The following is a 27208-nucleotide window of genomic DNA, read 5'->3' on the forward strand; positions in this document are numbered from 1 at the left end:
TGGACTACTGATCCGACTTCTGTTCGTATAATATCGCTCGTTGCGGATTGTTGAATTTTAAATTTGAACGCTTTGATTTCGTCAAACGTGCTCAGATAAAGGCGGGAAACATTAACGCCGTTTTTAGGTTAGAATTTAGTTTGAACGCTGTACAGAATTCCAATTAAGTCTACAACACAGTAACTCACAGCTCACGGCCATTATAATACAGATTAAACGGTAGTAAAAAGCTAGTAAAACTTTTATAGTTATTAAGGTCATAATTTTTCAAAATTAGAAATGGGCACAAAGGGCGTCACCGCCTCTGGGACTTTGTCAAAGGATTTCGGGACTTTAAGAGCTTTGAAGTTTTTTAATTTGTAATGGATGAAGTCGTAAACATGTCGAACGGTTCCGTATGCAGGCATCCGGGTGAACGTTTAATTTTCAACGTCGTAAAATTTACCAATTCCTTCGTTACGGTTTACGAGAACTTTATGCGTCGTAACTAGATGCACACAATGCTCCACCCTTCCGCACAATGTGCGTACTCGTAAAAGTGTTATCAATTGTAATTTTACGACCTCTCGATGTAGAGTCTTTTTCTCTAATAGACGCAGACATATTCAACACGGCATCAATTGTCTGAAAATTAGCAAAAACTTTACATCGCACGCTTACATCGATCGAAGTAAAACGTGGGAAAAGATCATAGAAGTATTATTGATTTATCGGAGTACTTTCTAAACGATACTTTGCCGATGCTGTTATAACCAGTGTCTTCTGGTTTAGTAGCATAGCATCGTATTCTTGTGACGTATCATAATGCAATCTTACTTACTATCTTGACTATGTTCTCAATTTTGCTACGTATTTTATGTGTATTAGATTTGGGAAGTCCTATTCTTCCAAGATAGCCCTCCCGGATCGTTCAACCAGTTTCAGTGGTGGCCAAGTTGTAGATCCTGGCTATACAGGAGTTTCAGTAGTGAAAACTAGTGATGCAATTATGCTTTTGCGAAGTAGTCCCCATTTTGAATTTTCTAAGTTACGCGACTCTATATTTTGAGATTTAGTTAGTTCTACAGTAAGAACCTTTGACTTATCACAATTTTATCCATTTTCCAGATTACCTGAAGCCCCGCAAGCGGTTATCGGCCGGCGGCAAGAAGTCTCCCGCCCACAAGCACGAGTGCGGGCACCGCGCGCACATCCGCCCGCCCAAGGTGGCACGCCTCTCGCCCGCGCACTTCAAGCGCCCCAGCTAGGCGCCGCCCGCCCTAACCAGGACCAACTGGACTCATATCCAATCAGACTTCCAAAAAGTCGCATACCAGCATCCAACACTCAATCAATGGTCTGCGGTGAAATGCCGGCAGCTACGTCCAGACCTTGTCACGTTCATCAGGTTGGGCTCGGTATGACAAATGATTGTGCAAATTTATTATATTTCTTAATTTATTTTGGATGTGATTGTTTTCACTATGCGGAGAACAATTTATTTAATGTTAAGTAATTTGTAAGACAGTTTCGGTATACCAAGGTTTATATTCGTGGACTCCGCGTTAAGAATGTCTTTTGGGTCTGATGATTATTGTATCCAGTAGTTTCCGCTTGTCACCTTCATTATCCTTTGTCATCACAAGAACATTGTTTGGCTCGACATCAAATGATTTCATTTCATCCATCCACAACAGCTTGTCGTGAAACAAACCATTTGCAATATTACAATATTTATAGACTTAGTTTTAAGTTTTTATGATCTCTTTTGACGGTTAGATTTAGAATTGAGTAAGTGTAGCGTAATTAATTAAGATGTCAGATTTTGTGTTAAGGTTTGCATTGTGAACGACTGGCGCGCTCAGGCCGGTCCAACTTCCGAAATAATTGTGGTCACAACCATAAGAAAAGCTGATCAGTTGTTCTTATGTCACAACTACTTTAAGCAATACCTCTCGAGCGCTCAGAAGTCGCACCGGAATTAAATTTCAGACGACTTCTGGGAATTCGCGACGTATTCCCAAATCACACTGAATTCTCTTTCATATTTTTCGTACACACGAGAAATGTGTCAGAGATAAATTTTACACACTCGAACACAGCATCTGTAACTTGTTGAACCGACGGCGTAGCGTAGGCGAAATACAAATACTCAAGTAAACAATATTTTGTTACCTCGTAACAGAATTAATTTGCCGATATTTACATTCTAACTGTTAAGTGTACAACGTTTTATTAGAGAATTGAGTATTTGTGTTTTAACAATATTACTCCTATTACAAATTATATTTGTTTTGTTGTTGTATTATAATGGATTATATCTTTATCAATATATTGATGATTGTTTTTATAATATTGGATTACAGAAACTTTTAGTAGTTCTAGTTGTTCCGGAGTTTCCCTTTCACAGCAATATTCGGTCACTAACCGCGGCCCTTTATTAAAGTACAAATTATATCGCCAGTTTAGGTCGAAGGGCCGCGGTCTGCATACAAAAGAAATACTCATCAGTTATCATTTCATATCATTCGTCTTAATGTAACTCTTATTTTATAGGTTTGATTCGTTTTATGTAATGTTTTAATGGCATACTCTGTATGACTAGTTGGAGTTGTACATCGAAGATTGTATTATTTTATTCTATCAGTGCGTCTGCCAAAGCGCTTCTGCTACGAACTGCCGACTACTTGTGAATGAAATATTAAATGAACTTTCTCTGTAACTATAGCACGCTATTTTTTTACAACGCGTTATGACGTTTACAAAAGTTTACTTTATGACTGTTTGAAAAAAATGACGTTACTTGATATTTTGATGAATTATGTTTTGTGGGGTGTCTCGGACAGATTCACGAGTTGATTTTTAGTTTGTTGTAATCATGTTTTATACTGCGACCATGTAGAGTCAAAGTATAATGTGCTTGTGCATGCATACATTAAAAATCATGATTTTTATTTAAGAACTTATAATAATGTAAAACACTGTTAGGTTCACTTGTACCGTTTTAATAATGTGGCGTTAGCCTAACTATGAATTGATACATTCTCTAGCTGTCAATTTGTTTAAGTTGATAGAGATAGAATAGCTATTTATTCATAGTTATGTTAACGCTAGCGGCGCAAGTGTCCCTTTAGTTGATTCTGTATAATGTATAATAATTGAAACTCAAATATGTAAATAGGATTAGAATATACTGCAAATAGTTGTTTGCTAATGTCAGACAACTTATTTCCAAATATATTCGTTCCGTTGCACTCTGTTTGTGACATCCCACTGATTTTGTAAAGTGTTGTTTTGTAAAAATATTATTTTTGGTATTGTTATGTGCCAAGAGCTGAATATAAGACTTAATTTATGCGTAGTCATTCCTGAATACTATTGATTTGTCATCAAAATGTGTGAATGCAATAACACTCATGGCGTTAATGTTGCAATTATGTCAAAAAAAAAGCTCAATGCTAAGATACAACTATGATACAAATCAAAAAGTCAGGAGTTACAACTATGATTCTTAACTTTAACTATCCAAAACTTTTTTCAATATCCCGGCTTAATTTTCAAGCTTCGCTGCAAGCTCTGTCGCTGTAGCCACAAGAGCCCTTTGTAATTTTAATTTTTCTCTAACACCTGTGATGTATTAAATATGATCTCAGAACATAATGTACTATACCCAATTTCATATTTAATATTTGTTTAAAATAGTGTTACTGAAGCGCAAAGTAACATGTATCCCAGGCGAACGTACGAACGTCACGATGAGAAATAATTTAATACATCAGTTAATAATATTTTGGTTATCGCCATTAGTGCGTAGGTAGGGTTACTGTAAGTTGATGGAATGGACTGAGTTCGGAGGCGAGGGCCCCGGCGCACTGTAAATAACTGCACTCTAGTGTATTTATTGAGAAAACGGGGCAAACACGCTCGCAGGTGACCTATGTAAGGGATACACAAAAATATCTAATATATTTGTATGTTAATTATTATATTCATAAAGCTTCAGAGGCAATAATTATGGTTCTTTCAGAACGAGACACAAAGATTAATTAAGTAAAGCTTAACTTGTACTTGAATCACATTTTCCCGCCCTGTGACGTAACAGGATAAGTGCAAGCAAGGAATACCGCTGGGCGTTAAACTATGTAAATACTTGGACAAAATTCAATTAACATTTTATAGTGTATGCGTATATTATTATATTATGTAATGTATGAAAACTTAAATTTAGTTAAAAAAGCTTATTTCACAGAATACTTTCTTTTATTTCCACCCATTAAACTTCCCCTTAATTAATCATAGGAAACAAATATGTATGTTGGCATTTACTAGCGTTTCGATACTGCTAGTATTGTGTAAAGTCAGGCCTGGCTCACTCCGCGCGGTACATCCGATAATTACCTACAGCGAAGCGCCCCGCCGGCGGGTATTATATCAGTCGAGTGTCACGCGCGCGCTCGTCAGGACGCTGGCGTGCGTTGTAGTATGATTATAATTTTATGATCGAAGTATTATTTAAAAATGGACATAAAGAGAAAGAAATATTGTGCGGCGTTCGGGTGTTTAAATTCGAAAAGTAATCTACCGGATTTATCTTTTTTTTTCGCTTCCCAAAGATGCTGAAAGGTATGTTGGCCATGTAGGTAATCAATCATTCTTAGGATAGTATAGGAACCTAACCTACTATGACTACTGCTCAGAATGCGTTCGTTCGTTTCAGCCAAATGACGTCCACTGCTGGACAAAGGCCTCTCCCAAGGTTTTCCATAATGAATGCATACTTACCTACATACGTACCTCATTACAAATAAGTAGATTAATTATTTTTTTACTAGACACTACTAGACAGCAACCCTAACAGCGTAAGAAGAGTTCAGAGGCACGCGATAGAAAGGGACAAAACTTGTAGGTGAATAAAATTGTAGGTACGTAGTGCTGTGCGAGCTGAATTCCACTGTATCGCGTCGTAGCAAGACTCGCATTTATTTAAATCGTCTTGCGGAGTAATCCTTCTGTATCTGTACTATTACTTATTCTGTGGTAAAGTTAAAGATAAAGTAGGTACAGAAATAAAATAAATCTAATAAATTTTATTTATCTAAGTAAAAATGCCATTAATATTGCAATAACATAGAAAGAGAAATATCTGTTCATCAATAACTCAATCACTAAACGTCTATTATCTCCTGGCCCAGTGACTACAACGCCAGCTACCGTCGTGAGTTCGAATCTCGCCGAGAACAATTTTATAAGTGCATCAGTATTGTCCTACTGATGCACTAAAATTTGCTCTAAGTATACATATATTTTTATTAATTTAATTAACAAGGCACAAAAATAAACAATGCTCATGTTGATATTAATTTGTTGCAATAAAAGTGTTCAATTGGCCATGACCATAATTAATTTCTATGATGCCTAATTATTATTCAAATTCAAAACCGAAATAAATAAAATACACATCAAGTGTATTTTATTTATTTAAGTGCCACCAAGTTAAATTTTAGCCACTTTATTATCTGTGGTCGGTGCCATAGTGGGGATAACGCCCAAAGTGGCGGACGGCATAGTCAGTTGGTCTTAGAACTTTGTGAAGGTAGTTTGAAAAGTGTTTTCTGTGTACGCTACGAGCTACTGGAATTAAAATGAAGAAATCACGTCGGCTGTGCCTTGAGAAGAACGTTGTTCCAGACGAATATTGAAAGGACAGGAGAGTTTTTGGTAAGTGAATAACTATTTTTTACCTTAGAATTTCAAGTTCCTTGTGTGTTAACAGATCCTTTATTGCTCTTTAAATCAGTATAAGATCAGTCGATCCTATAGATCAGCATCAGGCATCAGCATAGGTACTAGGTGCCTACCTAAAATAAAAAAAGTTCCTACCGCCGTTGCTAGATTTTAATTTTTTCGACGACTCATTCTTACATGAGGACCAGGTTAAAAAAAGTAAGTTTGCAAGGCGCGGCCGCGATGTAGGTAGGTAGACTAAAATGTCAATTATAGTAATTTTACCTTCCTGCTGCCTTTATGAGGTCGTCGGTAATATGTAGTTGCGAAGGTAGAAATGTCTTTTTCGTTATTTACTTAAGTCCAGCAAGTAGCTACAATGAGGGTACCCGTATTTTCGCCAGGGGCGCTAACTAGTGAGCGCAAACGGCATCAGTTATTTTGGTAGGGTTCTATCTATGTTAGGGTGCGTTCAGAGGTAGAAAATGAAACAATTGGATTGGATGCTCGTATGAAAATGTTTACTGATATCACAATCAAGTCTACACAGCTACCCGATTAGCCATCGTTTTAGTGTACACGGCGAATATGAATGATTTTACAGAAAGATACACTTTAGTTACCGATTAGTACATTCAAACGCCGCAGCGCGCTGACGTCGCTACAATACATGTTACAAATCTATAATACATTTAGTTTTCCAATGAAACAATTACTATAATTCTGGATTACAATGCAAAAGATCATTCTGGCGTGCTATAAAATTCAATAATATCTAAATTTCTAGTGTACCATAATAACTACGTGTACACAAATACGTCCGTGAGTGAAAAGTAAAAAACATCTAGTGGATTAGAAAATTACTCGCTAGTCAGTACAATACTATTTTGATTGGAATATTAATAAATTTAGTTATCAATAAGCCAGGCAAACAATGGTAGGTATTAATAAAAAGGTGCGTACGTTATAAGAAAACATTACTAGAATATTAGAATGCAAAAGAGAAGTTATTGTCTCAAAATACATTTTGCAATTAGGCGTTCTGTTTTACAGGAAATACAAATTGTGACGTCACTGGCATGGTGGCGCCCCATGCTACTCTCATGCTGAGACTTGTAATAAATACAATTATGTACTATACAAATATATACAATTACAATAATAGATTATTACACTTAGGCACATCAATTGTTATAAAATTACGATTTAATTCGAAAACGTGATCCGGTCACCGACATCTGCTATACTACCACGAATCTAATACACATATAGGTGTGAGTATTTAGTAATTTACACGTGGGAATAGATTTTAATCGTATATAACGAAAATGTATATTCAAAATTTAAAAGAAATGGGAAATGACGCAAGAGAACAATTAACTACTACAACATTTATAAGTTTGAGACGATTAAAATCAATAATATTTATGTAATGCAACTTCTTTCTCATATATAATTCTAGGTATATAAGGAAAGAGCTTTTTAAAGCATTTAAGACTGCTGGGAGAGAGTGATAAATTTGTACTTTCAATTTTTCCCAGTCACGCAGTATGTAGTCGGTTATCATAGCATATAATATAACATTACTTATCACTTAACAATCATTTGTGTGTAAGGATATATTAATTTATGCTAATTTGGTCGTAACACTACGTTTATTGGAACTATTCTAGCATAAAATAGGTAGGTCGTATCAACTATCGGTCTACGCGCACACAGATCTACTGGACGCTATCAATATGTCGTAATGAAATGTAATATAGAAGACAGCGAACCTCGAATATTCTGGACATTGAAATCACGTAGATACATATAGAAATAAAATTTATTCGATTAGTATAGAAAATGGCGACATCTAATTTATAAAATTCAATTTGGTGCTTACTTGACGCGGGTTCGTGGTGTGGTTTTTCGCACTTGCATATAGTAGACGTCAATTTTAATATTTAATAGTATTCATAAATATGTTAAGCTTTCAAAAAGTGTAAAAAACACACCATTCACAGCATACGAACCCTTAAAACTTTTTATTAAGTAAAACGCTGTTAAATTGTAGACATAAAGTTACTCCTACGCAGAACACTACACCCATAGCTTGTATAAATCTTTGATAAAGTTTTCTAAGGTAAAAAGCCAACGCTATCTCTAGTACATCCCTGATATTTATTTGATCGATCCTCTGCATGTTCTGGATTTGTCAGTGTGTGCTTTGCCTGAAGCCTTCCAACAAACAACATGCAATGGATCGAGTTCACCTTAAAAGTCCTACAGCCCTATACCGTCTATAAGCTCTAGGTAAATATAAAATATTTAGACATCTATAAATTTATAAGTCGGTTGGTGTTGAAGTATGCGATTACGGTTAAAATGAAATTACCACAAGTATCAAACAGTCCAGCTGTCTGTCGTCCCGCGAGTACGGAACTTGGACGGCAATATGGTGAAGTGTATCTGAGAACCGAGATATGACATACACCTAAGTACAAGCTGTTGATATAACGTTTACAATTGACGAGATACGATATAGGTCCGGTCCTCGAGGCCAGGCCATCGCTCTGGACCAACACTTTACTGAAGCGAAGAGTAGACACACTGGACTGCACACTTATCTAAAACGTTACGTACTATAGACAAAAATCACATTTATTTAAATAGACAGTGTAAAAATAATGTTTATAAACATTGGCCTAATGTTAATCATTAGAATTCATTGTACTCCATCTAGTTGAAAAGCTTATTGTTATTATCACACATATAGTTACCTAATAGGTAGATATTGAACATCGAGTATACAAAAGTTACGCTAGAGAATAGAGCCTACAGCAGCAGCTAACACCAAACACGTGAGAGATCAGACTTGTAATATGTGGATTAGTAAATCTTAATATTCCAGTAAGTATAAGCAATTTGTTCCCGCGACACTCTCGAGGCTTGCCGTTGCGGACGCGCAGGCGCCGGTCCTCGGTCATCGAGTCGTTCAACTCCATCGATATCGATAAATACTTAACCAGTGACCGCACAGAGATGCCTCAAGTTCAAAAAAGTTAAAATGATGCATCTATGTGCCGCCTCGATTTGTCGAACTTACGAATTTAGAAACAATTCTCAGCAACAGTTACTCTACCAACTACATAATAGCAGACAACTGTACTTATCATTTTTGTTAACTTTATGATATTTTTTTCGGTACAAAAGGTAAGAATTATTATAATAGATAAATATACTAAAATTACCCGAATTATTTCCCAATAACATTAATAACATTTAAATTTTGAGAAGTTTTTTTTATCATTATTCCACACAACATTTAACGGTCTATTTATTAACTACAAGATTTTATTCGAATTAAATGGGCATCGTCATTTAAATACATTTATTTTTAATTTAGTAAGACATTATACTCGTAATTAATATTCTTTGGTTTAATTTGTGGAATTCATCAACCACCATCATGATTCATGAACCATCCTACCATCTGTTGAGTTATAAGTTGATGATAACTACTTTTTATTTGAATGTATGTTTGTATGCATTTGTCAAACGGGGGTATCATCAGCCTAATAAGTGTACTACCAAAGTACTACCACAGCCTACATAATACTACCATACACTTATGTGTTAAAAACAGAGGTAGTAATTAACTTCCCAAGCAAATAGCTTTTGCTGATTTTCAGTATTAAAATATTTATATAAGTTCTTGACGATGCCCTTTGTAGATTATAGGAATTCCTAGTTCCATAATCAGGAAGCGATTAACACGGAAGATATACTCATATTAATGTATCTAATATCGAAAGTGACTTTAACATGCTAAAGTGGATTTAAAAAGTTCAAATCTTCGTAGAAATGTAAATATAATTAAGTATTTAACGAGGTAGGTATTGTTTTCAACTACTACACGTAGTTCTCGATGCTAACAGCACGAAGCTACGAATCGTCATATTATAATGACATTTATACATCATATTTTAAGAAAACGAAAAGTCTTAATTCGTTCACTAGTGCGCAAAATTCGTAAATTATATTATGAGCTCTTATAAGAATTTTAATTAAGTAAAACGCTATTATGTATACGCATTTATAAATTATGATAAGAGGCTCTAACGATGCAGTCTGATCGAGTACTTGCCTACGAACCCACGGCATCTGCATACTCGTTCATTAACCCATTCATTAATATTCGATTAGTTCTGGGTACTTAATTAGATGCTATTTTAGTCCGCATCTTTTTGATGCCACATAATTATGTTCTGTGACATTATTATGGCTTAATCATTATAATTTTAATTGGTATGTTTAAGAAATACTTCGTTGTCACATTCACGGTTCACCTCAATCAGATTGCAACGAAAAATCTAACAGGCGCGGTTTTCTATGCGACTGCAATATACTACATATTATTTGAGAGAATAAACACCAGTGCTATGACAACATACAAATCTCAACATTCCGTCTAAAAACTATTACTTCGTGTACTACTACCGATACTAGTAAGGGGCGAACTAATATGTTTACTAACAGCAAATAATAAGAATCATTATTGTCTGACACTGGGTTATTGTCAAGACAGCAGCTCGGGCGTCGCTATAGCCACGCTATTTGACTATAGTAAGCTGGAGCGTGACGTCACACACTGGCATCTTAATTTTAACTGGATAATCTCTTTAGCAAAGCTCTTACTAAAATATATTAATCGTAATTATTTATTAATGAGAAAAAATAGTGGAAGACTACTTAGCATCATTTACAAGTACAATTTTTATGTTAACATTCCATAAAAAGATAATTATCAGTGAACAAGAATTCATTATAATCAATCAGTATATCGTTATGGGAGATGCGATGTGAATTACGTTGTTATTATCTCCGTATTACAAGTTGTTATGCTTCGCAACAAGCAAACCGCGTGTGACGTCACGCCGCGCTGTAACACTATGCGATGCGTACACGCAGAGGCCACATAATAAAACAAAATCAACTGAAAAGGAACGGGAATAAAAATAAAAGTAAAATAAAAAGGGATATTTGGATGTTTATTTACAATTTGCTCTCTAATAATAACTATTTGATTATTATTGAAGAAAAACTTAAGCAACATCAGTGCTATATCCCCTGATAACCCCACATATCGATTTTAAAACATGTTAATCATTTCAACTTGTGTTACACAAGCCCTATAATCTAAATTAAAACATAAAATACCCATCAGAGTTAGGTCTCGGCTCGTACCTGCAGGTACTATTATTGTTACATGAAATCATTAAAATCAAACATAAGCCTACTGTAATAGTTTCACCGCCACAATCATCAATGAATAAAATATATAATAGTACAATCACAGTGAAATAGAACTAATATGCGTACGCACTTAAACAGTACAAAATGATAGTAATTAATACACATCTTATATGGAGTATTTGTACATTAATGGGTCGACATATTATATTATTGCGCGACCCGGGGCGGGGTCGCCACTGGTGCCGGAGCCCGGGCTCGAATTCATCCAGCTGCTTCGCAAATGCAATTTTATACACATGAACAAAAATTTTATTGCAACAACCCAAAATTTACAATAGTCAGTTTCGAACAAACTAATATTTTGTAATAATTACAATCAGTAAATCACAGTATCGCGCCGACGGACAGTTTATTATACTGGTAAATGTATTTCATACGATCGAATATGCCCCAATATACACAACACTAATTAATAATAAGGCAAAAATTTAACTCCAACTACACGATATAGTAAGCAGATTTTTTAATTAACTATAAACGAATGAAAAAAAAATATAATAGAAAATAATTGTTATTGTTAACATTCCATCAGTTAATACACTTAAAAATAAACCCCAAAAGTCCGAAAAAACCTTACAAATAATAAATTACTAAAAGGCTTGGATTGCGGGTACGTGGCGTGTTCACGCAGGCAGAGATCAAGGCGCGTGCGCATGGACCCGCGAGAGTTCTTACGGAACTACCCTCTGCCCTCAACCTTTGTTAACGACCAACATTTTCGGCAATATTGCCCCGCAACATTGCGTCAATACAATCGTTGAATTGGCCAACATTTTGATGAACAATAAGAGTATAGTGTCGCAACATTGCGGACCGTATTCCCGGGTGCGTATTGCTCCAAAATGTTGCTTATTATTATGGTATTTAAGATTAGACTAGCTTCCAAATAGCGTCAGAGGACGACCCGATCTCCTTACGTGGCACCCGCGCGGTTGGCTCGGACCGCTCGCGTCGCGCGGCGTCTTTCCGTTCTATACATGGCCAGAACGCACCCATAGGAAACTGCTCGTGTACATTTTGGAGTGTCTCTTTGTAAGTCGGTCACTACAAACTATACACGAATTTTGCGTACTGATCGTGTATAGTTTGTATCGTGGATGGATTCCGTCTTCGCTCCAAACTATACTACACCACTTACAGTGTGTGACTAGAGTGTGTTTAGTTTATTTGATTTAATAAAATATGGAATTATATTTAAAATTATTACATTTATTAGATATTATGCTCGTGCTTTGTCCTCGAGATTAGAAATAAGAACTACCTATGTAGATCACGTACGGTGATGCCATTTTTAAATTCATTAATTATTACATAAAATATTATTATTTTACTGAATCTACATATTATTATAATAAATCTAGATTTATAACACTAATGTAGATAAGTGGTTTCTGAAATTAAATTGATTAGGTAGATTTCAAATTAAATACCAATTATTTATTAGTGAGAGTGAATGAAGAAGGTTAAACGTGCATTATTAACTAAAATTGTCGACCGTTCGGTGTAGTGGTTCGAAACTGATAACTGTTCCAGAGGTAGCGGGTTCGATTCCCGCACAGTACAAACATTAATTTGTGTGCATGAACATATTTTGATATTTGTTTGTATTGGACTGGGTGTCTTCTATGTATAATAAGTATGTATTTACAAAAAAAGTATTTAAGTATGTTTATATCCGTTATCTAGTACCCATAGTACAAGCTTTGCTTAGTTTGGGGCTAGAAGCGCAGTGTAAAATGTCCAGGGATATTTATTTTTATTTATTTAATTGTAATTTTATCTCAAGAACAAAAATCATTTTGACATACATAATTCTTAATTTAAGAGTTATTCAGCCCCAAAACAAATATCTTTTCTATGGCAGAATATGAAACACCAAAAAGCTCTTTATCAAAACAATGGCACGTGTCGAAATTGATTCAATGTTTAAAGTAGACACGCAGTTATGAATTAATATGTAATAGAAAGAGAGGTAAATAAGTCAAAATGACGAGCATGCAACTAAGTACTCGCGTATACATTGTAATCGCGAACTTATTACAATACATACATGATTAGTCCGTATGCGTACTGACGATGTATATTTTGGAGTAAGATAAATGACCTAAGTCACTACAAAGTATACGCGAGCAGTACGCAGCGTATGCGTACTGGTCGTGTATAGTTTGGAGGAGCTTAGTAAAAAAAGTCACATCCAAACTATACTCGATTAGTTTCACACCCTTGCGTTCTGGCTATGTATAGAATGGAAAGACGCCGTCGCGCGGCGAACAGTGAAAGGAGATTTCGACAATAGTCCGTGGATTTAATTAAAATTATACAAAAAACAAACCACTCAACCGAAAATAAGAACAGTAAAAGCTTCAGCCGTGTTGCTCGTTCCGTTCGTTACACATTGTATATTAATTTCATTGAATAATAGCTGATACGGCGATGACTGATATAAAATAAGAATTATATTAATTAAAATTACATTTTTAACGTTACCAGTAAATTCAAAGACAGAGATCACTTTATAACTTATAATTTAACCCAATCGTTTTCCTATTACCGATATGTTGAATATACCTACATCGCGCAATTTTATGCGAAAGAAATAAATTCAAAAATTAAAATAAAATTTCTAAAAAATATTACTGTAAATCTGTATGTTTGAAACTCAAGGCAGGTCCATGCACGGCAAACGTGACGTGCGTCAAGCTGACAAGTTATTAAACACGCGATATGAAAGAAACACAGTACATAATCCCTTACAAACAACTAAACTAATAGCAATCAACTAAGATTATCACCCTGGCGGTTTCTAAGGCAGAACCGTAAATAATTGTTATTTTAAGTAAAATTTCATACAAAAGGAATTAAAATCACTCGTCAGAATGATCGCACGCCACGTTTGATCGACACACTGTGTTGGTACGATAAAACGACAAAAATAATAATGCATAACACTAAAACTACAACCGTAAGAGATACAGAACTAAACATAACATTATTGTCAGGCAGCAAAGCTAGTGAACTTTAATTCAAATTAACGTTACATAATAGTCTTGTCATAAAACGTATCTTTAATATTGAATAGTAAAAGAATGTACCAAAGTTACATCATCGGGTGCACCGTGATTAAATAGTGGTTTATTATAAATAAAAACTCTTAATGCACTAATTACAAAATCTACTGATACAAGCAAAAAATATAATGCTTCGCGTCCACTAAAGCGCGCGGTTTGTCGGCGCACTTGTATTATATGACTACACTTGTACGATACGACTCACGGGCCGCCAGCCGCGCGCTTAGTGTCGCTCGGCCTTAGCCGCTACCCGTGGCACAGCAAATAAAACATTATAAAACTGATACAATACCATTCGCGACGAATACTGTATTACAACTTTGTAAGTAGCATTAGCTTCGCAGTGCCACCGATAGCGAGTTTGCCGAGCCGGATCAAGAGTAACGTTCACAGCAACTCACGTATGACCGTGTGACTTAACATAATGTGCTCCGAAGGCTGTATAAATATACCGCGCCGCCCCCGCAGGCGGCAGCTCGCGTTTCTAAACATCTAACAAATTATACTAAATAAATTGCAGTCGTAAATTAATTGCATTTAATTTGTATAAAGAACATTTAGCATCTCTTTAAATAACAATTCGCACTATCTAATGTGAATATACATGCATTACAGTCGTAACTATTAGTGTGTACTAAATGTTTATAAAATTCTTAGATATTTTTTTTATTATTTCCTCGTTTAGTATACTTGAATCTACGCCTATACAAGTAATCCATCACCGCGCCCTACACACGTATTATCTACATAATATAAAACTCCCTTTAATTAATATGAATATAGTAATAAACACAGCATAATGTTTGTTTGCCTACCGCGACCGACTCGCTCCTCGTCGCTCGCACACTCTACGCTGAAGTTAAAATAAATAAAATTGTAATTGACAAAATCACCGTCACATAATAACTAAAGCTCCTAAATAAACCGAACATACATCAGTTCACTCGACTGCGAAGCACACCGACTCACGTCGTATTCGTTACTAATACATTCCCATATAGTAATTTGGTACAAACACTAATGTCTACGATAAAATATTAGTAAATGCAACCTACACGCTTCGCTTTATCAGCAAATAATAATAATAAAAATTAACGCGAAATTTACAATCCATATTATACATTTGAAACAAAACGCTTCCACTAAGCCTACATATAGACGAGAAACGATAATTAACTTAGACGCGTCGGTAGCGCATACCGACCTACGATTAAACACATCCTACATTATACCGTCGTATAACACCAGGCGCCCGCCGCTCGGCAGGTCGGGTACGATTGAAAATAATTTAACATACTCTCCTATACGATAAAGATTTGTACAGAAAGGGTCGATTAACTATAAATACACAGGGCGGCGGAAGCCGAGGCGTCGGCGCCGCCCAGAACGAAAGGAACTTTAATATATTACATAAACGCGCGAGTAACACACTAGTCATAGATTTAATTAAAAATTGCAGTGTGAGAGGATCGGTCGAATATATTTGGTTCCGCGGCGCCGAGCCCTCCGCCGCCAACGCCTAATGGCACTTTACTGACCATTTCACAACACAGTGGTACTCTTTCACTCAATTTTATTCTCCGAAACGATCACCTTGATACCTAGTCAAAAATTATGAAACGGACTGTAAAGCGCAATCTAGTGGCCAACTAAAATAGAGTTGTTCCACAATCCATTTGCAATTTTATTTAAATTAAGCTACTATTTTTTTAGTAACTTACGAATCATTTCAACGTGAAATTTTATTTCCATTGTGACAACTCTATTGGAGTGAACCACTGCTGTCGTTACATCAAGATGCGCGATGTCTGACACCGCCGCTGTTACCGGGCCACCCTTAACCCTTGCACCAGTACAGAGGAATATTTAATATATCGCGGGTGTCAACCTAAAGGGACTAATAATATTACAGTATTGCTAACACATTTCTGACAGTCTAAATGTCCATTGTATGATTTGATAAAAATGAGATTGTGACCATATGTTCCTATTGTGCGACAGCCTCGATTGTGAAGTTCCGAATTTTGGCTAATAGTGGGACTTGATAAAAATAGTATTACCTATTTCAATATTATGTACGTCCATTGTGTTTACTACGATTGTAGCAACATCAATCCTGTAATAACTTGTTTCTTTCGCTTTAGCGCGACATTAATAACATCCCTTTAGCGTGATATCGACAGTGACATTTCAAAAATTGATTACAGCTGGGTTACACCGAAAAACGTTAGCCTAAGTTTCGGATGTAGGATTTATCCTCGACTGTGACATTCCAAAAAAATGATTAATAAACAGCTGAGTTACACCGAAAAACGTCATTCTAAGTTTCGAATGTACGGTTTGATTTCGCGGGATAACCTCTGTTTCTCTACCTTTAGCGTGACACCCTCGACAGTGCCACTACACGACCGTGATATTCCAATGTGTCTATTCTCCCTTTAGCGTGACACCCTCGACAGTGCCACGACACGACCGTGATATTCCAATGTCTATTCTCCCTTTAGCGTGACACCCTCGACAGTAACACGACCGTGACATATTGTCACACTGGCGGAGACTTGCTAACCATGCGAATGACCTTAGTTTCCCTTTAGCGTGACACCCTAGACAGTACCACGACACGACCGAGATATTCCATTGTTTGTCACTGGCGGAGACTTGCTAACTGTGCAAATGACTTTAGTCTCCTCTTAGCGTGACACCCTCGACAGTGCCACGCCACGGCCGTGACATGCCCCCTGTGTGGCTGGGGCGTGGGCGCGGCAGGCTCAGTCGGTGTACCAGAGGTGTTGCTGCGGGTGCTGCGGCACGAGGTAGGTGGGCGAGTAGGGCTGCAGGTAGCCGGGCAGCCGCGCGCCGCTGCCGTGGTGCGCCGGCGGCGGGCCTGCCACCCCGCCCACGCCGTGCGCGCCGCCGCTGAAATCAAACACGCAAGTTTAATTTATTTATTGATTTGATTACATACTTTCTTAGTTCTAATACTAATTCCCACTACACAGATAAAAATATATATTTCATAATGGAGCGGGCTATGCTCGGAGTTTCCCTGCGTGATCGAATCAGAAATGAGGAGATCCGCAGGAGAACCAAAGTAACCGACATAGCTCGCAGAATTGCTAAAATCAAGTGGCAGTGGGCGGGGCACATAGCTCGTAGAGACGATGGCCGTTGGGGCAGGAAAGTTCTCGAGTGGCGACCACGGGCTGGAAGACGTAGCGTGGGCAGGCCTCCTACTAGGTGGACCGACGATCTGGTAAAGGTCGCGGGAAGAGCCTGGATGCGGGCAGCGCAGGACCGTTCATTGTGGAAAACCTTGGGGGAGGCCTTTGTCCAGCAGTGGACGTCATTTGGCTGAAAAGAAAAGAAGAAAGAATGTTGCCAGTGTTATAACAGAATAATAATTCATTTTCATTGATTAGAAAAGGAGGTGTAGGTAATTTTCATCATCATGTCTTTTTACCATTTTTACTTTCCACAGGACAGCCAATGCTAGTGTGGGGGTCAGTCTTATTCAGTTTTTTGTAGTAATTAATTCGAAAATATATGTTATTTTCATTTCAGCTAAGGACTTCAAGAATTTCCATGACAGGTCGTGCGCTGCATCCAGATGCTTCCCGCAACCTTCACCAGATTGTCGATTTACTGAATGGGGAGGCTTATCTACACAGGGTTATCGTGAGTTCGTAAGTAATTTGCATTACTTATTAGTGTGTGACTATGGACACCATTCAACACCTTCCTACAACTTTTATATGGTAATCGTCCACTTTATAATCTGTATAGCCTGACCAGGAACATAAAAACCCTGGCATAGAGGCGCGTCAATTGCATTTGATAGTGCAACACTGAGTACAGTCGTACCTGTGTTAAATTAATAGGCTAACTTTATGTATCAGGATTCAGGATTACGGGCTAATTTGATATTTTCATAAATTAACACTAAAAATATTTTTATAGGTAACCTGGTTTAAATAAATTAAATGAAACCATCAATCGAGCTAGTAGGATTTATTTTATTATTCATCAATAATCAAATTCAGAACTTGAATATTCAACTGCAATGTCTGCTCATGAACGCTTCAAAATCAGTACTTCTTTCCCAATTCCATAAGATTCAACACTTAGAAAGTGACAAAAAACTTTAAAATAGGTAGTTGAAACAAACCACAGCTAATTTTTCATAGCGGACTGTACTATACGATAAACATGTCAGACAATTTGACAACCTTTGTCGGAAACATTATTCAATGAAAATATTGTCCGAACCCTTAATATTTCTCTTCAACAAATACTATAACACATTGTGAACCACTTTTCTTTCACGACTATAAAAAGATTTTAGCAATTTAATTCACAAAATCAATTGCACACATTTAAAATAAAGTTTGTTTACACTTTGACAGCAATAGACAGCATGCAAGGTGACATGTAAATGAAGTTTTGAGTTACTGTTGCCATTAAAAGAAATTAGTACCATTAGTTTTCCGCAACATGGCGAGGGTTTTTATGTTCCTGGTCAGGCTATAATGCTGTATAACGAGTACTTAGGTGTGGTAATATTCTTTATTCTATGGGCACTATCCAGCGCCTTCCTGCAACCGTTATCAGGTCATCTGTCCACGTCGTCTTTAATCTGTATTGCTGTGTTGTACTCACGTGTGGTAGTGGTAGGTGGGCACGTAGAGCGGCGGCGGCAGGTAGCCCGGCGACACGCCGCCGCCCGGCGACAGCACTCCGCCGCTGCCGGGCCTGGAAGTTACATTACGTCTCTATTAATTTAATAAATAAATATAAATAAGTTTCTAGAAACGATGGTAAAGTGAACCCTTTCAGCTCAGATTGCCAATTTCGCAAAATGCCAACCGCTCGCTCGCAAAGTTGGCATTTCAAGAATTTTGAGAAGTTGGCGGCTGGCATTCTGAGATGAATGGAAGTGAACATGTAACTGTGAGTCTGTCTGTGATAGTGTATTTACAACCAATTTAATATTAGAATAGTAAATTAATTTAATATTATCGATTTTCTGTTCGTTTACATTGTTGTGTATTATAATCGATGCTAAATAAATTTTAAATCGACTGAGGTATTGCTCATCAAACATCTGAATTTTTTTGGCAACTTTACAACTGTCCAAAATATTTTTGGTGCATGTGTCATGGCAGACTTCAATTAAGGCAACACTTTAGATTACCACTACATAGTATAAAACAGTCGCTTTCCGCTGTCTGTCCCTATGTATGCTATTATATCTTTAAAATATTGCGATGCGGTTTTTTTAATAGAATAGTGATTTAAGAGCAAGATTTATATACTTAGCACCCGTGCGAAGCCGGGGCTGATTTCTAGAAAATTTTAAAGGAAATTTCTTCTTTTTGATGAAACCTACACAGTGTCAGCCCAGGAGTGGAAAGTGGAAGGAAATTAGGAATGTATAGTGTATGCTTTATTGGTTGTCCTTATTATAAGTTTAATATTTCGTGGTGCTGGCACTCACTTGTAGTGCGGATGCGGGTGGTGGTGCCAGGCGTGCGGCGGGTGCTTGTGCGCCTGCGGCGGGCCCACCACGCCCGCCGCGCCGCCCACCACGCCGCCGACCACGCCGCCGACCACGCCACCCACCACGCCGCCCGCGCCCATGTACTCGCGGCAGCCTCCGCTCTGTAAGAAAAAAACGCAAATAGTGATATATCATTCACCATTATCATCAAAAGGATTTATCACACTGGATGCAGTCTGATCTAGTCCAAGTGAATTAGTCATCGTGCTTTGCAATGGAGAGAAGTCGAACCTTAATTTCGAACTCCTCCTATGTTCTTCTGATTAATTTCGTTGCGGTGATGACAGTTTAACTTTCCCCGGGACAAACTTGACCTTCATTGGTTGGGTTTTTATGGCGGTCAAGCTGTATATCCTGGCTACACAGGAGTTGCAGTGGTGGGAACGAGAGGTAGAGAGGATAGTCCCGTTTAGTCAAAGTGAACGCGCCCGCGTCATTTATATGAATAACATTATTGGTATCTCTGCACAGTGTAAGCACGAGCATAGAACACAAACTGACAGGTCTGGGCTGCGCTCATTTCACCTAGCCGCAGGATGCGTCCAGTACGATGTTTCAAGCCACGGGATGTTCATTGCTGAACACAAGGTTTTTTTAACGATTTCCAGATTGGCGATTGGAAGCGGTCCAACCCTGCGTTTTCCTGCAATCTTGATAAGGGCAAAAGTGTGGACGTCCCAGCATTATATGGAAAGAGGTTATCTTTTTCATAATATCTTCATATCAATAAAATATCTCATAGCAGACTTTGTAATTTCTTGTCAAATATAAATGTACTTACACTATCCCTTTTGTGTTGTGCTGGCACGTACTGATTGCACTGGTAGTCGTTCGATTGGCGCACAGTCGTGCCGCTCTGTAACGTAAAAATATTCACTTAATTAAATTGCTATTCTGCTTTCTAAGAGTTGAATAAAATATACTAGGATTTTACACGTACAAATATAAACAGTTTGTCGTGTCTTCCCATAGTCCCGTTAGAGGGTGTATATTTTAAAATGCAGCAGATACAGTTCTGCATGTGTATAACGTAGCAACCACTTGCTGTTATTTTTTTTAATTGTACAATAGCAATGCGATTGCAAAGCCAACCATTGACACGCGTCGCGTCAATGAGGGCTATCGTTTTTATACTTAACAGTTGGCACCCCTGGCGATTGACAGGACCTTACTCTACAGTGGCGCTAACTGGTGAGCGCTAAAACGACAGCCCTCATTGCTAAGACCCCGTTATTACCCCGCACGTGTACTGACCGGGTGGTGCGCGTAATGCGGCAGATGTTCGTGCGGCTCGCGCTTGGCGGCGTCCTGCTGCGCCAGGAGCAGGATGCGCTTCTTCTGGCTCTGCGGCGTGGGCTGCGCCGGCGCCGCGCCGCTCGGGCGCTGCGTGCTGCCGTGCGCCGGCTGAGGAGGCGCCGCTTGGGCAGGCTGAGGTTGCGGAGGCGGCTGCTGTTGCTGCTGTTGTTGCGGCTGCTGTTGCTGTGAGGTACATTTTAAGTCAGTTAGGCGCTATTTATGACTAGCGGCCGCCCGCCACTTCGTACGCATGGATCCCGTTTTACCCCCTTCATCTATCTTACGCGGTTTAGATTTTTTCATACAAATGTTTTTTCCTAACTCTCGTTCCCGTGGGAATGTTGCAATATCCTGTTGTCACTAAACTTTAAGTTTACTAAGGTACCTGCATGCCAAATTTCGAGCGTCTAAGCGGTTTAGATTTTTCATACAAAAGTATTTTCCCGCTAATTCCCGTTCCCGTGAGAAATTCGGGAATTCCTTTCTTAGTGCACCTCTACGGTACCTAAGCTACGTCCCTTCCAAATTTCAAGTGCCTACGTTTAGCCGTTTAGGCTGTGCGTTGATATGTCACTAAGTCAGTCAGTTTGTCCTTTTATTTATTTAGATTTCCACCTTGTAGGTGGACGTCCCACGCTGCGTTTTCCGGTACGCGGCCTCCACTCCAGAACCTTGCTGCCCCATCGGCCGTCAGTTCTGCGTACTATGTGCCCTGCCCACTGCCACCTCAGCTTGCTAATCCGTCGGACTATGTCAGCGACTTTAGTTCGTTTACGGACCTCCTCATTTCTGATTCGATCTCGTACAAGGTGGACCGACGATATCATAAAGGTAGCAGGAAGGCGCTGGACGCAGGCCGTTACCAACCGGGCAGAATGGAAAGCATTAGGGAAGGCCTATGTTCAGCAGTGGACGTCCTATAGCTGAGATAATGATGATGATGATGCGTTATTTGTACGCGTCAAAGCGCTGAAAGTCCGCGGTAATATACAACCCGGTCGAGTTAACTCACGTCATGGCTGCTAGGTACGCGGCAGCATGACGTCACATTGACGCTCTGGGATAGTCGCATTCCAGGGAGGCACAGTTAACTCGATCGGCTTGTAGCGCTAGAAAAAAGACTTCAAAACAGTGCGAGACCGGGATTGCCTTTTAGCAAACGCCTTGACCTTTTGCCAAAGGCGATCCCAGTAAACATATTGTGCTAAAAACTCTGCGTTCTGTAGTGCTGTGTACCGCTCGTCAAGAACGCATACGCATTGTTTTGAAGTCTATAACTACTAGTGCTAGGAATATCATGAAAACAATTCTGATATCCTTTTTCCACTCTCGCGCCGCATGACGTCATCAAGCGTACCTGGTGCGGATGATGATGGTGGCAGGGCTGGTGGTGCGGCTCGTGCTTGACGGCGCGGTCGTCGCGCGCCGCGCTGCAGATGACGGATGGCGCGTGCGGCGTGGGCGCGGCCTGCGCCGGCGCCTCGCAGCTGTTGCTGGCGCCGCCTGCTGAGGAAACAGTCATACGTTAATATTATGCTCTCTAAGGGCTTTAGGCCCGAAACTGTGTTATGCGGGGACCCGTGCGGTTTCATACAAAAGTGGTCCGTCACGGAGACCCGTGCGGGAGACCGTCGCGGGGAGACGGGCCCCGCGCCCGCGCTTCGGAGCCCGTCTGTCAGTGACGGTACGCGCGGGGCCGGCTTACGGATTGTCGTTTATTTTGTACTAGTCGTCGTTTCGCTAAGTAATAATATATTAAGTTCTCCATCGACGCAACTGTACATGCACACTGTTAAAAATAAACTGGAAACTGCGTCGAGCAGGTCTCTGTGACGGGCTCCGCGAAGCCGCGTGCCACCGGAGCCCGTAAGCGTGTCCACGCGCGTGCTTACGCGACGTGCGCCCGTCGCGGGTCCCCGCTTAACACAGTTTCGGGCCTTACGGTGAAAGCAGCGCGGGCACACAAGCTATGAGCAGATGTTTCGCGGACACCCCGAGACGGGTTTACGCGCGGCGGCCTGCGTCAGCCGAGTATCCATTAACCCTAGAGTGCTCGCGCTATGAGCATTTTGCCGCCCTCGGCAAAAAAATCGAGTTATTTTCTACACGATGCGTTTGTTAAAGTCGTGTCGTGTTGTAGCTGCCTCCCCATACTTCACCTCCATGTATTAGAAATTAGAAGAAATTTAGTGCGCAGGTGACCGCAATAGAGAACGATTGTTGAACGTATGTCACGTTTTGCGGCAAATTGCTCACTGCGCGACTACTGACGTAAGTAAAATTTGTGTGTCTGGTTTTTAGTGTAGTTGGAAGATTATTAGTTTTCATTGCGTATAATGTTGTTTTGACATTAATGACGTCATAACATTGATAATTACTATTAGTGCTTAATTTATTTCATGTCGTTTTCGGTAAAATTCACGTAAAATACAAAAAATGAAAAAACAAGGAACATGTCGGATTTCGAAGAAACTGGTGCACTAAAATTAGTGGAAAATGTATACTAAAGTTATAAAGAAAGTAAACATAGTCATTACAATACTGTTATAGAACAATCAGCGGCAGAATCTGAAGATGATGTGCCAAGGGTGCAATAGTTGTGCAAATTTACTGTGCAACGCACATTAAATGCACATGGTGACAGGCCTGTTTTGTTGAAGCACATGTCATATGTAAGGACAACCTTTAAGTGTGCTAATAAGTTTAATATTTGACGATGTATGTAGGTAAAAACAATAGTGTTTCTAAGATTTCTATAAATATTTCCTAACATTTCCAAAAATTTTTTTTTCTTTAAATTTTAACAATAAACGTCATTTTCTAATAGTGTATGCTTTATTCTATCATTTTTAACTGATTTTCATATTTTTAAACTGTTAATTGACACACAACCGGACTTTAAGTTTGGGCGGCAAAATGCTCATACGCGAGCACTCACGTTTCACGAAAAGGCGCGACTACTCTAGGGTTAAACGTAATAATTACTATTTGTGATGCAAATAAACGATATGAATTGAAATTTAATTCTATTTTTTATTTTATTAAAATAATATTCCCCTTCCTATCGCCTCAACCAAAAATGAGGTCAAGTATCACGCGGGTAAAAAATAGGCCGACGACAGTGGCAATAGCAGCTGTCGCCACGTTTTGGCGGCAGCTGTCGACTCGTCGGCGGCAGCCGTCGTCACGTCGACGACTGCCGCCGACAGGTGCCGTTAGCTACAGTTGTAAAGCCTGGTCCGTGAGCGCGTAGAATTTTGTCCAATGACCCCAAGCTCGCACACTCACTGCGGGCGCGCGTCGCAGTCGCGACAGCAATATAATTACGCGCGAGCGATAAGGATAGGTAGCTTGGGGTCATTGGACAAAATTCTACGTGCTCACGGACCAGGCTTTAGCTGTCTTTTTGTACAGGATGCAGCAAGCTACAACTGCGGCTAAGTCGTCGACGAGTCGACAGCTGCCGCCAAAAGGTGTCTAGAGCTGCCGTTGCCACTATCGTCGGCTATGAGCCGCTCGTGTATAAGAAGCCTCACCTGTGTTGTTGGGCGGCGGGCCCTCGTCGTCGGAGTCGGAGATGGTGATGACGGAGACGGCGGGCGACGGCGTGTCGCGGATGGTGATGGTGTGCGCGCCGCACGCCGGCGGGTTACAGTTATAGTTACCGTTAAAGGTGGGCGGTGCTCCAGCCCAAGAGACTCCTCACCTGTGTGGTTGGGCGGCGGGCCCTCGTCGTCGGAGTCGGAGATGGTGATGACGGAGACGGCGGGCGACGGCGTGTCGCGGATGGTGATGGTGTGCGCGCCGCACGCCGGCGGGTTACAGTTATAGTTACCGTTAAAGGTGGGCGGTGCTCCAGCCCAAGAGACTCCTCACCTGTGTGGTTGGGCGGCGGGCCCTCGTCGTCGGAGTCGGAGATGGTGATGACGGAGACGGCGGGCGACGGCGTGTCGCGGATGGTGATGGTGTGCGCGCCGCACGCCGGCGGGTTACAGTTATAGTTACCGTTAAAGGTGGGCGGTGCTCCAGCCCAAGAGACTCCTCACCTGTGTGGTTGGGCGGCGGGCCCTCGTCGTCCGAGTCGGAGATGGTGATGACGGAGACGGCGGGCGACGGCGTGTCGCGGATGGTGGCGGGTTACAGTTATAGTTACCGTTAAGGTAGGCGGTGCTCCAGCCCAAGAGACTCCTCACCTGTGTTGTTGGGCGGCGGGCCCTCGTCGTCCGAGTCGGAGATTGTGATGACGGAGACGGCGGGCGACGGCGTGTCGCGGATGGTGGCGGGTTACAGTTATAGTTACCGTTAAGGTAGGCGGTGCTACAGCCCAAGAGACTCCTCACCTGTGTTGTTGGGCGGCGGGCCCTCGTCGTCGGAGTCGGAGATGGTGATGACGGAGACGGCGGGCGACGGCGTGTCGCGGATGGTGATGGTGTGGGCGCCGCACGCCGGCGCCGGCGCCGCTTCCCACGCGCCCGCGCTACTGTTCACCGCTCGCGTGTTCCTGTGGTGATAGATGATGCGTCAGAATACCATCTACATTGTATCTGAACATTAAGCCTTGATCACACCGAGCAAACAGGCGAGCCAGTGCTCTCGGCCGAGTACTCGGTGCGTATGAACATAGCGCCGAGTGCTCGGCCGAGCGCTCGAGTATGTGACTCGCTCACCTAACTGTCTCGACCGAGTAAACATTTTACTGTCTCGCCCGTTTACTCGGTACGTGTGATCAAGGCATTATAGTTGTTGCAATCCACGAAGGCGAGTGAGCTTTACATGTGTGGTGGCTCGCTACTGTTCGTTTTTCAAAGGTTTTGATAAACATTACACTATTGTAATGTGATGTGCATGTACGGTACACGTACACACACAAGTAAAACTCACTCGCCTTCGTAAGTTGCAAGAACTATACACAATTAACAAACACAATAATATTGAAAAGATAAAATAAAAACTTATCTTTTCAATATTATTGTTACTTTGTCGAGACAAGAATGAGTCTACAAAAAAAACTAGGGTTTAACATAGAATCGAGTCAGATAACACAAAAATTATTGAAAGTCCATGGAAAATACAGTTCATAGTCACAGTAAGTAGTAACATAAGACAGATCAGTGGTCACATTTGATTTTATTTCTCTTCAGTGAGAAACAAGTGGCTTGCAATGTGACGAATGATGATGAACGGTCATCTCTTTTTGTCAATACTTGTCTTAGGACTTTATTGTAACATTGCAAAAAGAAATGCTGTGTATACCTGTAATTGAGGTCATATACGCATCATGTGTTAAATCATGTGAAAATGTATGAACTGTATTATGTATGTGACTTTGTTGGTGTACGTAATAAATAAATAAACTCACGTGTGGTCGTGATGGTGGTGGCGGTGGCGGGACGGCGGCGTGCCCTCCTTGACGCGCTTCTTGACCGGCGACAGCTGAGTCGGCTCCTTCTTGCCGCCGCTGCTGGCCAGGCTGCTAACAAACACAACCGTATACGTTGACGACATACTGCTAGCGGGACTAAACCCATCAAACCCTAAGCGGTAAGGGTTAACTCTTCAAGTACTCGCGAATCGAGACAACAGAAATCAGTAGGGTATTTGACACCACCAATCAATTGACTTTTTTAAACTGTCAAATCAAGACTCCCATGGATTTTGTATGACAATACCTGTGACGTCACTATTTTGTTAACTCAAACTACTTTTTTCAATTACAATGTAAGCAATAATTTAAAATTAATTAAGTTCTTGAGACCAGAATGAAGTGTTTTTTTAAAATGTGATTTCGAATTATTGGGGAATGGTGTCAAATAGTCTATTGTTACCGCGACCGCTTAGGGTTTGATGGGCAAAATTTTGGACGCTTATAATAAATATTATGTGTTTGTGTTAGGAGTAGATTCACCACAATAATAGTAGTTGATGGAGATCTTACTAGCGACCTCTCGATTCCGCATTCCAGTGCTAGAACCGTTACGCGATTGACGTTTCAATGAGTTCTTAGCACTTTAAAAATTTAATTCGAAACGAACGAACGAAGGAAGTCTAATCTCAATAGAAAGTTGAACAAAATCATCGAATTATGTTACTCACTTCTTTTCTTAAGATGAAAAGTTTATATTTACAAAGAAAAATTTTAAATACCAAAAGTATGACAAGCTAATAAATAAATAAATAAAATAATAATAACGGCCACCAAAAACAACGCATACTTTTATACATGGTGCTGGATGGTATTAGTAATTTAGAATAAACTAAAACGCTGTACAAATAGCTTTTTGCAAAA

General features: G+C 39.9%; 2 protein-coding genes across 3 annotated transcripts in view; one reads left to right on the plus strand and one right to left on the minus strand.

Moving 5' to 3' along the window:
* Window positions 1-4230, plus strand: part of LOC135081085 (cyclin-dependent kinase inhibitor 1C-like) — a 42724-nt gene extending 38494 nt beyond the window's left edge. For both annotated transcript variants that reach the window (XM_063975814.1, XM_063975813.1), the window contains one exon: window positions 1108-4230. In XM_063975814.1, coding sequence (XP_063831884.1) covers window positions 1108-1247 — 140 coding nt within the window. In that variant the 3' untranslated portion in view covers window positions 1248-4230. The remainder of the gene's footprint in view (window positions 1-1107) is intronic.
* A 12526-nt stretch (window positions 4231-16756) lies between these two features.
* Window positions 16757-27208, minus strand: part of LOC135081336 (uncharacterized) — a 78849-nt gene continuing 68397 nt past the window's right edge. The window contains exons 17-27 of the mRNA XM_063976054.1: window positions 26282-26395; window positions 25241-25423; window positions 25116-25198; window positions 24799-24945; window positions 24459-24605; window positions 22280-22428; window positions 20881-21105; window positions 20408-20482; window positions 19564-19727; window positions 18726-18818; window positions 16757-16985 (exon numbers count right to left, since the gene is read on the minus strand). Coding sequence (XP_063832124.1) covers window positions 16838-16985; window positions 18726-18818; window positions 19564-19727; window positions 20408-20482; window positions 20881-21105; window positions 22280-22428; window positions 24459-24605; window positions 24799-24945; window positions 25116-25198; window positions 25241-25423; window positions 26282-26395 — 1528 coding nt within the window. The 3' untranslated portion in view covers window positions 16757-16837. The remainder of the gene's footprint in view (window positions 16986-18725; window positions 18819-19563; window positions 19728-20407; window positions 20483-20880; window positions 21106-22279; window positions 22429-24458; window positions 24606-24798; window positions 24946-25115; window positions 25199-25240; window positions 25424-26281; window positions 26396-27208) is intronic.

Source organism: Ostrinia nubilalis, chromosome 19 (assembly GCF_963855985.1).
Source record: "Ostrinia nubilalis chromosome 19, ilOstNubi1.1, whole genome shotgun sequence".
NCBI classification, from domain to species: Eukaryota; Metazoa; Arthropoda; class Insecta; order Lepidoptera; family Crambidae; genus Ostrinia; species Ostrinia nubilalis.